Below are 16,338 nucleotides of genomic sequence, written 5' to 3'. Positions count from 1 at the left end.
TGGCGCAGCGGCCTGCCTGACTGACTGGCGCAGAAACACGTCTCGTAAAATCACTTACAGTTAGGAGTGGTGCGGGCTTCAAAGCGGCGCGCCTTCAAACCAGCCCCGTTAAAGGGCCCAGGCATGCATGCTGAAATAAATCCTGCTCATTCTGTCACATAAAAACACGCAGGGGGAGGGAGGGCCGGGTGGTACAGCTGGTGCTACAGGTAAGCGGGACAGACAGACGACAGAAGACGAGGGAAACGAGCTCTTCAGAGCGTTTGCTTTACGCAGCAGGGTGCCGCGCGCTGGGTGAGGATGTGATCGAGCAGAGCGCAGCGGCACCCCGCTGGGTTTGGAGGTATATCTGCTGAGTGCAAAAGGAGCGAGCAATGGGGGCAACTGTCAGCAGCCCTTGTTGAGCTCCGGCGTTTGTTTTAACGGAAATGTGGGACGTTGTTATTGATTGAAAAGCGCTGCCGTTAGACTAGACATATGTGGGGCTGTGGAGGGAGGGAAGGCAGCGACTGCGCCCTTGTTGGGGATCGGAGGAGGTTCAGTCCGGGCTGAGAAACTTGAGCCCCGTGCTGGACGGTCCCAGAGACTGGCGAATTGATGGAGATCCAAAAGGACTCAGGATCTGCTTTCATTCTGAATGTTCACCATCTGCTTGGCTGGAAAGAGAAGCCACGGAGCAGGAGAAAACTCTGTCAACTGACAGATGAGACAGTGAGCTTTAAAGTGTGTGTACTTGTGTGTGTGCGTGTGCGTGTGTGTACTTGTGTAGACAGTGTGTCAGTATTGATCCTCAAAGCAGCTCCACTTTCTGAAAGGAGATCTGTCAGATGGTGATACACACATTTACACACACATACACCACCAGCCCACCAAAAAAAAATGAATAAATAAAACGCTTTAATTCATTCCGGACCTCATCTCTAAAATAACAGACATCTGCAGCATCACATGTTCCAGTATGTCCGACAATTCTCTGCCTCCCACTCGGCTGCATAGTTTACTCCACCTCCACCATTCCAGTGGTATTGATCCATCCAGTTTCCATGTGTACAGACGACTCTGGTCTGGTAAGGCCCCGTTACCAAGGATGACCACTTCTCTCCTCATACTTCACTGGCCTGTCACACATTAGCCGGACCTTCCACGTCACCAAAAATAAACGGAACAGACGTCCCGTTTTGTTTCCTAACAGCCGCACAGAACTCCACATGTGCACAACCACGTCCTCTTACGGTCCCTAGCTACCATGGTCTACTTCTGTCCTTCAAAAGACCCCCCGCATATAAATACCTGGTGTAGGTTTCTCGTGAAATCCCCCCCCGAGCAGTCGTTCAGACCTTTACGTGACCCATGACTAAACCAGGAAGTAATCAGCAGAGATGCACAGCAAAATTCCCGTTTCTGTGTTCAACTACAAAGTTCCGTCTCTTGCCACATGACCCCACAGAAAGCGCAACGTTGTCTGTATTCCTTCTGTCTCGTTAAAAGAGATATAACGCAGGCCTAAGGGCCCGATGAAGAAGATAACTGTCATCCCAGATGCTGGGAATGCAATGTGATTTACAGTACTTGCCGGCAAAAGACTAAAAAAGCGCACCTTCTCGCAAACGTGGGCGTCTGCACACCTGAGAACAAGCTGTTCCACGAGCAAAAGAGTGCGCAATTAAAATGATGAGGTAAAAAATTAACACAGCTCGTTAAAATTCTTACCCGATTACTTATGCAACAGATTTACAGAATAATTCTGTATAAATCCATCTGCGTGTGTCGTTGATTCCGATTACTGTCGCAGATAAATCGGACTAATCTACGCTGTAATTGAAGCAGGTGGATTTACTGCATCCACCAACAGCCCCTTGCAGAAGTGGAGAAGACAGAGATGGATGGAATATAAAAAGCCCAGGGCTGAGGGTAGAATTAGGCACCTGCATCAGCCCCCCCCCCCCCCCCCCACCCGCCCCCCCCCCACATGCTGCCCTCTCAGCCGCCTGCCACTCGTTTCCTCTCTCACTCCTTTTATTCAATCTCTCCACCACACAGCTCCTTTGATTGCTCTTTCCCGTGGGCATACGCACACACACACACACACACACACACACAAATGCAACACATGCGTACACAAAAGCTCAAGCGCACAAAAACACACTTCTTCTGTACTGTTCAGAGACAGTTGCGCCAGCTGAGTTTTGATTTGGAAAGAAAAGTTGCCTCCGCTACAAAGAACGACAGGCCACTCGAAAAAACAAGCAGAGCTCAGTTATCACACGGCAAGCACTCACACACAAGCAAAATGCATCACTCACAAACATGGAAGAAGCACAGGAAACCACTCAGGCAAGTTTAATCACAGATACACTGAGGCAGCCACCCACACTTAGCAAACACACACATGTGCGTCCACACACACCCTCCCATTACGCTGTATAACCAAAAGGCATTCAGCCATTTCAGCAGCATTCTGAGTTTCAGCCAAGTGAGAGGTCTGTCAGTGCATTAGCCAGCGTGTAATCATAGCCCAACCTCACTGCAATTAGAAGTGGTTCTAATTCTTCGCTGGAAACACTGCCTTCTCCCACGGCTAATAGTTTACTTTCCTCCAACAGACCCAACCCTGCATCCTGCTTTTCCTTCCTAAACACACACACACACACACACACACACACACAGCTGTAGCTCATCTGTCAGTGTGGGAGATCAAAATGGATCCTGGGAATAGTCCCCAACCATGCCCACATCAATCCCATGAGTTTTTTAGGCTGCGCCACAGTTCACCTCTGCAGCTGAGCTCTGTGACTAAAGACCTTCTCTCTGCCTTCCCTCCCCGCCACCTTCAATGGGAAAAATATATATATATCTCCTATTTTACCAAACATGACAGAGAGAAATGACAGTGAAATCATGAAACAATTGCAAAAGAAAAAAAGAAAAAAAGCTGAGAGCATCCTAAAGGCTCTCTCTCTGTAGAGGAGGCGGGCGTGGGAGGGGAGGGTGGCTAGATAGTGCCGGGGAAACGTTAGCTAATGAAGACTGAGGAAGAGGGAGCACACCCTATACTGATGGTATTGCTATTAGCCTGTGAGCCGGTGCACTTGGGTGTCACTTCAAAGCATTCCCCGCTATTAATCAGAGACTATCCAGCCCTCTAGCGAGGGCCCTGCTGGCTGTGCTGCTAACTACCCCCCTCAACATCAACACAATAGAGCCATCATTACGGCCGTTACGCTACGCCTCGGCCAGACAGCGCACCTTTATCTCTGCATATACGTTACATACTCACGGACGATTAATTTACCTGCCATGTCTCAGAATAAAGGGGGGGGGGGGGGGGGGGACTGGGTGGTAGGCGGTGGGGTGTACGCAAGCACACATTTTCATTATGTCGTGGTTTATGTATTTGGGTGGGGGTTGGGGAGCACCTGGCTCAGGTTGCATCCAGTGGGCTGAGCATTAGGCCTCGGGGGCTCTTTATGAAAGCACCTGCAAGAGGCTGCAACCTGTCTGGACCAGACCCAAGGGTCCAACCCTGCCCCCGATCTGGCTCTCACCTGGCAACCCCAGGCGGGCCGACAAGGCTGACAGCTTCCCTCCTCCAGGCCCACCTGGCCAACAACAGCCGCTCAGCTGGATATCCGCCTCCAAATTTAAGGATTAACTACTCTCTTAAATACTAGATACATTGTTATACAACGCTAATCCTTAACATGCACTCTTTCCTCCTTTTGTTTTGACTGTCGTGATGGACAGCACTTTCCGCCGGGTCGAAGCGGGAGCCCCCAGGACGGGGCTGAGGAACCGATTCTCTTTTTGCCCTTCTCATTGTGAACCGAATGCACCAGTGAGGCTACTGGGAAAATATATTATCGCCTTGTTTGCCTTTGCTCGCTTCTCGTAAATGTGCACATTCATGTTACATGAGGATGAGAGAATACGATACAAGCCGCTCTCCCCCTCCCCCTCCCCCTGCTGTTGTACTGTACTGAGAGCCTGCAGACTGTAGCAGCGCTGAGGGGATGAGATAACCGTTCACCATTGTGAGAAAAGGCTGTCAAAGCTTTGTTTTTTTTCCCCCTCGCTCTCTCTCTCTCTCGCCCTCTCTCGTAAGAATATAAAAAAAGCCGGAGCAGCGGTTGCAGAAATAGTCCTGTTTCTATAATTAGATGTAAACAGACGAACCAGACTCTCAAGCTCGCTCTGTCCCACTGGCCTCACGGCCTCCTGGGAAGCAAGCTGTGCGAGTGCGTATGACGTGCCAGTGTTTGTGCGCGTGTCTGTGTCTCTGTGTGCGTCTGCTCGCAATGCACCAGTAAGTGTATGACAGCATGTGACAGTGTGCATCTACTCTCGCTCGCCTCCCTTTCTCTCGGCCTGTCTGTCTCTTTCTCGTGCACAGACACGAGACGCTCTCAGTCCCCTTCCCCCCACATTCACCAGAGGGCAGGTCAGTGGCCGGGGCGTGCGTGGCAAGCGGCGAAAGCTAATGCATGCAGCACCAGCAGACAAACACACATCTGTTGCTGAGGAGCCAGTCATTTGCCCCACATCCTCAGGACACATACTGTGCGAGAGAGAGGAGGCAGTGTAGCCTAGTGGTCACAGCAGGCAGAGGGGACAAAACAAACCGTAAAGAAAGAGGGCAGAGACTCTAGTAGCATGGACAATGAATATACAAGAGAAGGGGGGGGGGGGGCAGACATGGTATACGCATGGATAATCAAAGAGAGAACGTGAAAGAATTTGTGGTGTAAAAACAAGTGATTTGACAAGTAAAACAAAAGTGTGAGGGAGAGAACGTTTTTTGTACTCATCAATGTCAGAAGGAGTAAGGACATCCATTCAAGAGCGATAGAGTATTTGAAAGAATGAGAAAGAGTGAGAGCAACAAGTTCCCGTTGTGGATTGAGGACCAGGCAGCTGGTTGGACGGCCCCAAGAGACTTATTAAAATGGAATTCCTGATGCTAATCTTTGTTGGGGTTTTTTTTCACAAAAGGGCTGACACATCCTTGAGAGGCATGCTGCATGTATATTTCATGGGAAAATCGCTGCATATTTTTAGTAGCACACTTCATTGTTTGGTACCGTGTCACCACAGTCGGCAAAATGATCATGCGCCATATTTGAGTTAATCTGCCCTCAGTCCTGCACCTCCACCCCATACCGTCTAAATGTACGGATCATAGTCAGCTATTTGAAATGGGGAAGCCTAAAGACATGAAGGTAAACAAAAACAAAGTGCTGTACAGGATCAACTGCTAAGTTGTTGAACTATTTCCCCTTCAATACGATTCCCGGACATTACCAACATGTTAGTGCTGCAAAAGAAAACGTATCAAACTCTTTTGGAGAATTTTAAAAGTGGACTTGCACCCTGTAGCTAAACTGCCATCTGACAGATGAAGAACTGTGATTTTTCAAAAACTCTTCTTATGTGCAGAGAAAAAGTGGACAGTTGGAAAAAGTGGGGTCGCTACGCAAGCTGCATCACGAGCATGAAATCCTGCCTGGAGCACCAGCGGCAGATCCAGAAGGGGCCGACTCAGACGTTAGAGGGTTAACCATGCACCTGTCTGGGCCTCACAGCCAACCGCGAGGCACCGCAGGGTGCCTCGGCTCCAGTGGGGGGGGGGGGGGGGGGGGGTCTGGAGAACACAGGCCAGCGCACACACGGAAAAGAAAAGCCACCCACCCAAACATAACCACACACACGCTCCTACACTATTGTCACTGACTGAATCTGCGAACAATAGGGCAACGGCCCTTTTTTGTTCTTTTCACTGGCCGATTACAATAATACAATTTAAATTAAAAAACAAGTAATCTGGATTTTCTGCTTGAGCCGTGAGTAATGTCTAACGGCTGTCACATGCAATACGGCCATGCGATGAGGTGGGCCTAGGGCTGCCTGATGAGAGGCAGCCTGATACTGGCAAGGGGGGGGGGGGGGAAGAGCCAAACTGAGATCCAAATCACAAACAAAACAGCAGTGGTTGACTTTTGGGCGAATGTATCAGTCTATTCAATCTTGCAACAATACATTTTCAGTCCAGCTATTTTTTTCTTTTTTTGTGTGTGTGTGCGTGTGTTCGTCATGGGAAGTGAACAAAAGACTTCCAAAGCCTCGTTGGATTCTTAATGCAACTTCTCACTTCCTCGTGTTGAGTGTAAAAATAGATGGGAAGGTTTTGAAATCCAACGCGCTGAAATCTAATACAGGAAGGTATTACCCTGCCCGTCACTCTCACCCGTGGGTCTGCTTTGTGTTGGTCGTGCTGTACACGCCCCATGCTCGAGGCGAGGGCTCCGTGGCACCGTGCCACACGGTGTAGTGTGGGGTGGCGGTCTCTTTGAAAAGCCCGTCTCAGGGGCAGCATGGTCACTCGCCAAATTCCTCCTGCAAAATGCCAGACCACTCAAACTAAGCTTTTATTTTCTGTGGACAGTTTTTCTGATGAGCAAAGAAAAAAAAAAATAAAAACTGATTAAATCACCCATCAAATTTGTCACTTAAGTAACCTGAGTGGAATGAATTCCAGATGGTGTTACTTATTGTTGACGACTGGTTATTGGACACCTGGTATGATGATCTAATAGCGACAACAAAAGGCAGAATGACACTGATGCCCGAATCCATTCGAAACATGGCGAGAGCATTCTACTCTTGTAACCAAACGGCGTTTGGAAATATGCAAGGGACTTACCCTTTCAAAGCAATTGACTGCCCTTGCAAGTCATTTGGGCATTCTGGGAGCGTCAGGGGAAGGGGGACAGATGGCGGCGGCACCCGGGCAAGGTGCTATTTCAGCCAGGTGTAGGATGCCAAGTAACACCTCCAGCATTCAGGGGGACCGCTGTGACATCGCGTCTGAACCGTGTCATCTCACAACAATCCACAAACGAGCCTGAACACAGTCCAAGGTTCTTACTCTGTTTTTCAGAGCCGGGGCGAAACAGAAGAGGGAGCGTGCGAGGCCCTCGTCAAATGGCACTTGGCCTGACACCCACAATCCTGTCACTGTACTTCCACTGTGGCCCCTGGATACAAACAGCTTTTAATGCAATATTTAACATGGGTAACTCAAATGATACGTGTTATTTTCACAACTGGTTGTGAAAATAAAAGGGCTGGTTACAACCCTGGTTGTAACCAGCCCTTTGCGAACTCCACCAAACACCTGTGTTTGTCTTTGAAGCGTCTTCTCAACAACCACAGATATTCCAGCAATGAGACGTTCAATAAAAGTCTCAGTAAAGTTATTTATTCCCCTTTGGAGAAAAAAAGAAAAATGGGAGAAGGCAGACGGCATAGCTAACCTTTGAAGGGGGAAGCTTCTCGGATATCCAGCTAGGACATAAAAACCAAGGGAATGACAGGGACATCCGACCAGAAAACAATAAAATGGGTGGAAGGGACTGTTTTTTATCTTCAACAGCAGCCGTAAAAACACACACAAAGCTGGGGTCTGCAACAATGGCCCGGGGCAGGGGGAGGGTGGCTAAAACAGAGGTGGCAGGAAGACCACCGCTTCCCAGACACAAGGGTCTTCCTGCTGGGGAGAAAGGAGCCGGAGAAATAGAGGGGAGGAGAGAGAGGACATGCGTAAGGAAAGGGAGACAGCAGAGATGTAAAGGAAGGGGAGGCCGGGCGAGATGACACAAATATGACCTTTGATTACACGGGGTGTTTAGAGCAGAGCTCAGCTGTGGACGGCCCTCTGAACCCCTGCTGCTTTCACACAGCCACACCTCAGCCAGAGCACACTGATCAGAACAATATGGCTGAAAGATGACCCCCCCCCCCCCAGCCATGAATGCCAGCAGTAAAGACAGCTCCACTCTGTCTCCTGCTTTGACACTATCCAACATCTGAATCCAAACCTCACAGCCAAGTGAAGACCGTCTCCAACCCGAGGAGATCAAATTACTATTTCAAAGTTCTTGTAAATGGACTGGCTGAATTAAGCCACATTAGATGAGTTTGCAGGTCTTTGTCTCGGTGTATCAGCACAAAGAGAAGTTGCTCCGATGTCACATTCCCAGAACACAGTGCGAGCACAAACTATAAATCGAGCACCTGACACGCATTACAAATGACTGGCTTGTAGGTGAAGATGGACAGAGGCAAATGCACACCGACGGAATCTCTACCGGTTCCAAGTTAACACGCTTCAGTGAGGAAGAAGTGTGTCTGTTGTTGCCTGATTGCAACTAAACTCACCAGTGTATGCGCGGAAGAAAGAAAGGAGATTCCCTCCCAAAGTATTGTTGTAGTTCTGTAACCCAGAAAGAAACAATGCCATGGCAGGGTGTTGCAACCGCCATGACTCTTTTCAGCAGCGAGGGCGAAGGGAGCCCCCACAATAAATACCTCTGCAAAAGTCAGAGGAGCCCTTTCATGGAGCCACATCAGAAACCATGCCTCTGAATGCATTTTTTTTTTTTTTTTACATCAACCCTGAAATATTCATGCTCTTTGTAAAGTATTCATGTGAACCAGTGTGCACGTTAGTCCCCAGGGGGAAAGTGCAGAGAAAACTGAAGGGATCCAACACGCTCGGCAAACAACATGCTCAGTTGTGCTAATGTTGCTAGCATATACGGGACACTTGAAGGGACGCTAATGACCTGCGCTGTCAAGACGAACAACAGTCTGGGGGCAGTTTGGTCAGACAACCTATACGAGCATTTGACTGCTCTTACACAGTGAGACTGGCCTGTGTTCATTCGGGTAAACTGACTGAAAATAAAATCCAGGTTTAACTCACATTAACTGCTGAGAATACATTAATTGCAAAAAAAATTTTTGTTTTGATTCTTTGATTGATTTAGTTTTTTTACTATATCAAATCTAGATTTAAGGAATGAAAAAACGTAAAGTTTCTTTTTTCCCCCCCTTCATGTCAAATTTGCTGTTTTGATGAATTACCATCTTAAAATATATGTCATGAATACTTGTGAATTATACTTCATATCTCATCCATCTATTTGCGTTATGATATGCTTGACATTTTCAAATATTATTAAGATAATAAATCAAAGATGGTACATCAGCGGAGCACAATCACAAAATAATTCTAACAGCGCCTAGAGGGGACGAAGATATAATGTGAATTTAAATGATTCTCCATGTTAATTCAATAAAGTACCTGAAATATAAAGAATGAAGTCATTTTCCAGATCTTGAGGATATTAGACAGACTTCTCTCCAGTCACGCCCATCTGTTACTGACGAGGCTGGGGAGAACAATAAACCACCTTTGCTGCTCATTGAACAGTGATGACATTCGGAGGGTCGGTCTTCGTGTTGGTGCGCCACAATAATACAACAGAAACACCCAGTCTGGGAGCACCTGTACCCTGTAGCCAGCATTGCTCTTCATGCTCTCAAAATATTCAAAAGGAAAAAAAATAAAACATACAGATGCAGGCAGAGTGTGTGTGCGTGTGTGTGTGTGTGTGTGTGTGTGTGTGTGTGTGTGTACTGCCAAAAGCAAGCATGAATGGTGAGAGATGAATGGTGAACAGTGCAGAATTCTCCTGAATGACTAATTAAAGCTCATGTTTAGCATGATTTTTTTTTTTTGCAATTGAATTCAGAATCTTTATAAAAACACAATGAATTTGAAAAATATATATATTTGGTTGGCCAACCACAATTCTGCCTCTATACAGTAGAAGAGTTCAATTAGATATTAAAAAACAAAAACAAATAAAACGGAACGCAGAATACAAAACAAAATTGTCAGTGGTGACTTTGATGCTGTATTCAACCGCCTACAACAACCACCTACACTGAGCTCATATCATTTTAGCTGATGATACGTTACATAAAATAATTTTAAAGGACTAAATATTCCTTGCTTTCCAGTGACCATAGATTCCTCAGCCACTGCATCATAAACATGAGTTTCTTAGAAGCCAGATTAACATTTGTGTCAAGGCAAATGCTCTCAGAAGTGAAGTGTTTCATGCAATCAATGCGCCACTGTTGTGACTTATTTAAATCTCTTTTGTTTTACATTGGTGGAGAAAATAAAAAGCAACAATAGGCTGTGATCAATGCCATTACCATGTGAAATAAATCTTTTTTTTCTTATTTTGTCTTTTCAAAAATTAGGAAGACTGTTATACATTTCATTGAATCCAATATGAGCTGGTGCATATATATCGCCACAGAAACTATAAATATAAAAAAAACTGCAACCTGCCAAGCTTCAAGGTTTTTTTGTTTTGAAGGGTTGTTGTACAATATGTCCACACCCACACTTTTAAAAACATATCAGCTGTTATAGATTATTCTGTTCTGTCTTTGAGCTGAATTATAAATTCCGGCTGTTCTATCTGGACCCAAATGTGTGCAGCCTATTTGTGTTCTTAAAAGGTCCACATTTGGACATTGGACATCTAAGTCACTTGTTAAACCTGATGCATGCACCGTGAACACATTTGCACTTCGACACTTTGAAGCCCAATATATGGCTCTTCTTCCTACAGCCACTAAACCCATGCAGACCTGTTCAGCCAGCTTGTGCTATATGGCTCTAGGTATGGCCCTGTTTTTTTTTTATTGTTTTTTTTCCTGGTTGAGCGATTGCACTGGTATGACACTTATCAATTTAACGTGAAGTGACAAAATCTCATTTCAGATTCAGCCCCGGAGCCAGTGGGGAAACCAGTGCCAGTGTGCTCGGTCCAACTTCCTACGTGCAAACTAAAACGGATCATAAATGCCATTTTTAAATACCGTGGCATTTACCTATCAAATGGCTATTTGTTTAACTAAGAGGTCTTTATTACCTTTTATATATTTAAGCGATAAATGTTGATTCGGCTTAATCAAAATTCCTGATACAGCCTTAATCAAATTCCAGCTGATTTATTAGCTAATATTTGAATAGGGAAACTCTGTCAACAGCCACACCTGATCAGCCGTTTTAAACAGAAAGCCACGATCTGTTCTTCTCTTTTGTGCAACAAATAATCTGCTTTGCTACACCACACATACAGGCCATAGCCCATCACTCACGTTAATAAATGCACATGCGTTACAGCGCAACATTAGGAAAAGAGCATTTGAAACAACAGCCAGCTTTAAGGCAGATCAATATTGATGAAGACACATATTTTAGTCGCTACATTCTTATTAGACAAAAACCTCTTTGACTAACCTGAGTGGGGAGCCATCGGTATGTGCGAGGGGTAGTATTTCCCCGGCGTGAAGTGACCGCCGTGCTGTACAGAGCCGTGGCCCGAGGGAGCGATCCGAGAGGCGGCTCGGTGCACCAGGGTGCCCCGCTCTGATAGGAGGTGCGCCGGGGCAGCGAAATCCCGTCCTTCCATTCCGAAGAATGTCGAGTAATCCGAAATCCGGATAGGGCAGGTCAGGAAAATCAAATGCAACCCATATAATAATCCTTTCCTTCAGATCTATGTGTTGCATTCAGTCGATCGCAGGCTTCCCCAGCCAAAAACGTAGCCCCGGATCATCGTTTCTGTCAAAGGAGAAATCCAAAGCAATTTTCATTATCGAGGAAAAATGGGAAGCCCGGTACAGAAAGACGCGATGCAAAAAAAGACTGACAGTGCAGTGAAAACGTGAGCGAAAACAAATCATTAGTACCGCTCCAATGAATTCTGCTGTAATACCTTTCTGTCATATCAAGGCTTCTCTTACATATAGCTGAAATCACCCATTTCTACCTAAAATTGATGGTGCAAAACAAGTCGCCGCAGATGGAAACGACCAGCGAGGCGTCCAAGAGCCCACTGAGCCTGGCTTACATTCAGCTCTATTGATCAGCTGGCTGGGACAGCCTATAGGCCTAATATGCATCATATGGAGAAGAGCACTTCATATTCCACACACACAGGCACAACTAGCAGACTGACACATTTCAGCTGTATATGTATTATTTTCAACAATGCTCATACCCTACAATATTGTATTCAAACAATTCATTAGACTATACCACGTCAGCAGTTGCCACTCTCTCCCAAAACCATGGAAAGCTTATTAACATGCAATATATATATATATATGTGTGTTTTTTTATGAAATCGTGATTAATGCAACACTCTACAAACGCCTCATAGCTATGTTGGAGGAGGACATGTGTTGTCCTGTTTGGGGTGTGTTAAAATGATGGAAGCCTTCATCTCAAGGTGAACAACGCAGGCTGCCTTCTCCTGCTCGTCCCATTGTCTCGGACTGATACAGGCGTTTTTCTGCCTCCACAACCTGCAGCTCTCATTACACCTCACACTATTTTCCACTTTTACACCACAGTGATTTTAGATTTTTAAAGTGTCATAAATCCACCAATTAGATGATATTTTGTACCATCGGCAAACTACAAAATAACCCAGTTTATCATAAAACTGGCTAAATATATCATGCATCGACCAATTAGCACAAGAAGGAACCTGTGCTGTCAGTTTAGAAAGAAATCATCAAGAAAGAGGCGTGATATTTAAAATAAGAATATAATTAAATACAGCTCCACAACAGAGATGCATCAGCTCCTGAAAGACATGGACTCTCTCTCTCTCGGTGTTTGTGTGTGTGTGTGCGTTTACGCGCACTCGTGTGTGTGAGTGTGTGTACGTGTGCGTGCGTGTGAATAACTGCACTCTCACTGTCTTCATCTGCCTTGACCTATTTCAGGTCAGGTAATCAAATAGAGTTGTAAATACATTATAGTCTACATCCTCTGCCATGCCACAAAATTAACATTATGTAGATGGGGAGGGGGAAAAAGCATTCGAATAAATGGAAATTAAATTTGACTGTTAAAAGATACGTTTTTGTCTTTACAACCATCTAAACGTGACAGTTCATTTCATGTGCCTGAGTGATGGCTGAGTAATTAAAAACAAAGCAGGCAAACAGAAGGCAGCTTAATTTTACAGGTCCAAATTAGAAAATAAATAAATAAATCTTACAGGACTGCATTTTCCCAATACAGTACAGCTATATGTGTAGTTTTACATTAAATAATTTAAATGTGGGGTTCATTCAGGGTTTCTCAAGGCCTTGCAGGGAGTAGGCGAAATAAACGCATAATAGTACCCTATATTAAATTACAAAAAAATAAATTCTACAATGTGTGTGGCATATCATGTATGCTATTTCACTCTCAGCACTATTATCTCCCCATGTAGCCAGTTACAGCCGAGCCCTCAATTCAGTGCCACATCAACAACACAATCCTTCCATACGAAGGTCCCTGGGACTACAATCTCATCCATTGAGGCTTCCTGCGTTAATGTGTGTGCATGCATGTGGGGTTCTTTAACTTGTAAACGTTTAAGAAGCCTTTCCGTTGCACACATCATAGCAGAGGCTTCGGGTTTGGGATCCAAGGTGAATGGCCGCCCGTCAGCAGGACTGCCTTTGTCTCCACACTGAGAAAGTGCCTTGCAGTCAGCCATTACCTTCCCCCTCGCCATGCTGTTGCGTTCAGCTCACTCTGTATGTCCACTCACAACCGCGGAGTCAAATTATTCTACATCACCGACACCGTGAAGACACTGCGACGTTGTAGAAATGTTCGAAATGTGCATTGGTATGAATTTAAGTACTGCGAACACACGCGGTTGTTTCCTTTCATTCCAGCGTCCGATGTGCGGATTCCCCCCTCACCACCAATATTACGCTAGAATTGTTTTTTGGTTTTTTTAAACCGTTCAAATGATCGACGCCCCTAATGCAATTAATTAAGCAGCTGTCAATTGCATTTACGGAGTCCAATCGAAAGAAGAAACGCAGATAATAAATCTAATTACGTAGGTCGGATCGCTGTGAGAGGCAGGCGGCGCTCCGCGGCAGAGCAGGCAGGCATGGAGTGCACCTCAGCCGGCTGGGTGAAAACACGCCTCCCGGTCCCTCAATGCTACATATCCGTTCAGAGGTTACTGCAACCGGACTTAAACCCACACTCGGCACCCCACCGACTGCTTAACAAAAATAAGGGCAATAGCCTACTTTTTTTTTTAAACAATATATTTAATACTGTTAAATATTGGCCAATTGCAAAAAGAGCCTTTACGTTAGGATAATTAAAAACAAAACAACGTGCGAATAAGTCGTCGATCAATAATTACAGAGTTAATCTAATTCCAAAAAATTATCCCAGCTCCAAATTACAATTAAACTATTAACAGTATTAATAATAATACTATTAGTAGCCATATCAGTAGCAATAATTATATATAATCGTAACATTTATTTATTTTTGTCATCCCAATGCATTAAATCATCGATTAATTCCACGTAGGATACACCTCACACATCCTGTTATGTTATTTTTTTTTAAATAAATGATAGCACTGCACTGTGAATAATGAGCAGGATGTCACATAAAGCATTTTGGACTAGAATACAGCCTCTGCCATCTCACAACGAAGACACAGGCCGTAAAATATTTTATTCATTTAAAAAAATATATAAAATGACTACTTACGGGTCTGTTAAATCCTGGCATAACAATAAATTATATGACCACAAAGCACAGGGTGGGAAGGAGCAAGGCCAAGTGCGACGCCCATTTAAAATCAAAATCTGAAATGAACCATGTGGCTAGAGTGAAATCCTACAATATTCCCATCAGAGGCTGTGCAGTAGCCTACTGGTTCAGGCTATGGAAGCAGTGGGACTCGGGCTTCCGGCCTGGCTGGATCGTTTCTCGGATCTCCGAGCAGCGGTTTCTCTCCCGGTGCAACTGCGTACCTCGCGTCTCGGGGCAGGGTAAACACGCCTCCCATTGGTCGGATACCTGCATGTTAATTAGCTCGTGCCGCCCGCCCGGAGATACGGACGGTTCTGATTGGCCGGCAGCGCAGGCCAATGGTGTGGTGACTGGCAATGCTAAACAGAGAGAGAAGCGGCAGATTTAAAGCACGGGATGGATTAAATCACGTACAAAAGAGCTCAGTGCAGCATGAGCAGGGGAGCCTAATAAAAGATCTACAGCTATAGTGATAATATAAAAAAAATATAAATACATATGAAATTGTGAGAATTGGAATTCAATTGGATAACGCTCCGAATGTATTTGAATTAAAGATATTTACATTATGCTGCCTATATAACATATACAAAGAGCTTTAAGCCTGATCTGGAAAAAAATACACATACAAATTATCATAATAATGGAAATAATGGAAAACCGAATAGGCATCTGAGGTGTGTTTTCAAGCAGACCCCAATTTAACTAAAACATGTTTTACATGCCTATATGACTTGGAGATGTCAGCACATCCTAAGTGCTGGAAAATAATGCAAAAATATTAATTTATTTTGTGATATTAAAAAGCTGAATGAATGATATTTTGCAACATTAAAGTGGTCTGTTGCTGTGTGTTTTCCAGTTGTCACTGAAAACCCCCTCTTTAAATGAAACTAAACAAAAAACAAAAACATTTTGCTAACTATTCAGGGTATTTATGAACATCAAACATTCACTGTCGATATGTTTCCTTCTTTAGAGCCACTGGAGGCTTTTTGATACGTTTCGTAGCCAAACTCAACACTGAATCATGCAGACAAGACAGTAATTCCAATACTTCTTCCCTGTTATTACTATGGACTTCGGTTATTACATGCTAAATGTTTACAAATGAATCCCTCCTTGTGTGCAAGCTTCTGATTGGCTGGCTCGGCGCCAGAGCATTGTCAGTCACAGAGTGTAAACAAGACTCTGATTGGCTGTTGGCCAGTCCGCATTGGGCTGCCTGAAAAAAAGGAAGGCAATAACTGGCCCTGCGGTTTCAAGGCGTCCCGGGTTAGATGATGAAAGGGGATAAGAAGAGGTGGTTTCAAGGCGCCCCAAATGCGGACCCCCATTGGCCCTGAAGCCATATGAGTCAAGCGTGAATCAAAGGGAATATGCTACTGCAGAGAGAGGGAAATTATATGTTGGATATTTAGAATGATCGAGGTTAGTTTTCGGATAAACGTGGACCAGCGATGCCTAATCATTTTTGAAAAGTTATGAACACAAGTGAAACGAGCCTCGAAACATATTCAGGTTAAAGGCTGCACGTGAGAGCGAGAGGAAGAAGCGAGAGAGAGCGAGAGAGAGAGAGAGAGAGAGCGAGAGAGAGAGAGAGAGAGAGAGAGCGAGAGAGAGAGAGAGAGAGAGAGAGAGAGAGAGAGAGAGAGAGAGAGAGAGAGAGAGAGAGAGAGAGAGAGAGAGAGAGAGAGAGAGAGAGAGAAAAAAAAGAGCTCGGTTGTGGATCGCCCTGCCGAAGTCCGCTTTAATGGAGCAAATCTGCATGGAGTCTTTCACCATTTTAAAGTGTGGCTGCATGAGGTTTGTCGTCGTGGGGTTAGTGCGGTTAC

The 16,338-nt window shown here is 45.1% G+C and overlaps 1 protein-coding gene across 1 annotated transcript in view; it reads right to left on the bottom strand.

Moving 5' to 3' along the window:
- The window catches only part of bahcc1a (BAH domain and coiled-coil containing 1a), a gene marked incomplete at its 5' end in the record, with an annotated part of 55,652 nt that extends 44,316 nt beyond the window's left edge, over window positions 1-11,336 (bottom strand). The window contains one exon of the mRNA XM_079281982.1: window positions 11,161-11,336. Coding sequence (XP_079138108.1) covers window positions 11,161-11,336 — 176 coding nt within the window. The remainder of the gene's footprint in view (window positions 1-11,160) is intronic.
- Window positions 11,337-16,338: the final 5,002 nt, after the last annotated feature.

The sequence above is a fragment of the Melanostigma gelatinosum genome, assembly GCF_949748355.1.
Source record: "Melanostigma gelatinosum genome assembly, chromosome: 13".
Lineage (NCBI taxonomy): Eukaryota > Metazoa > Chordata > Actinopteri > Perciformes > Zoarcidae > Melanostigma > Melanostigma gelatinosum.
This window is presented reverse-complemented; position numbering and strand designations above follow the sequence as displayed.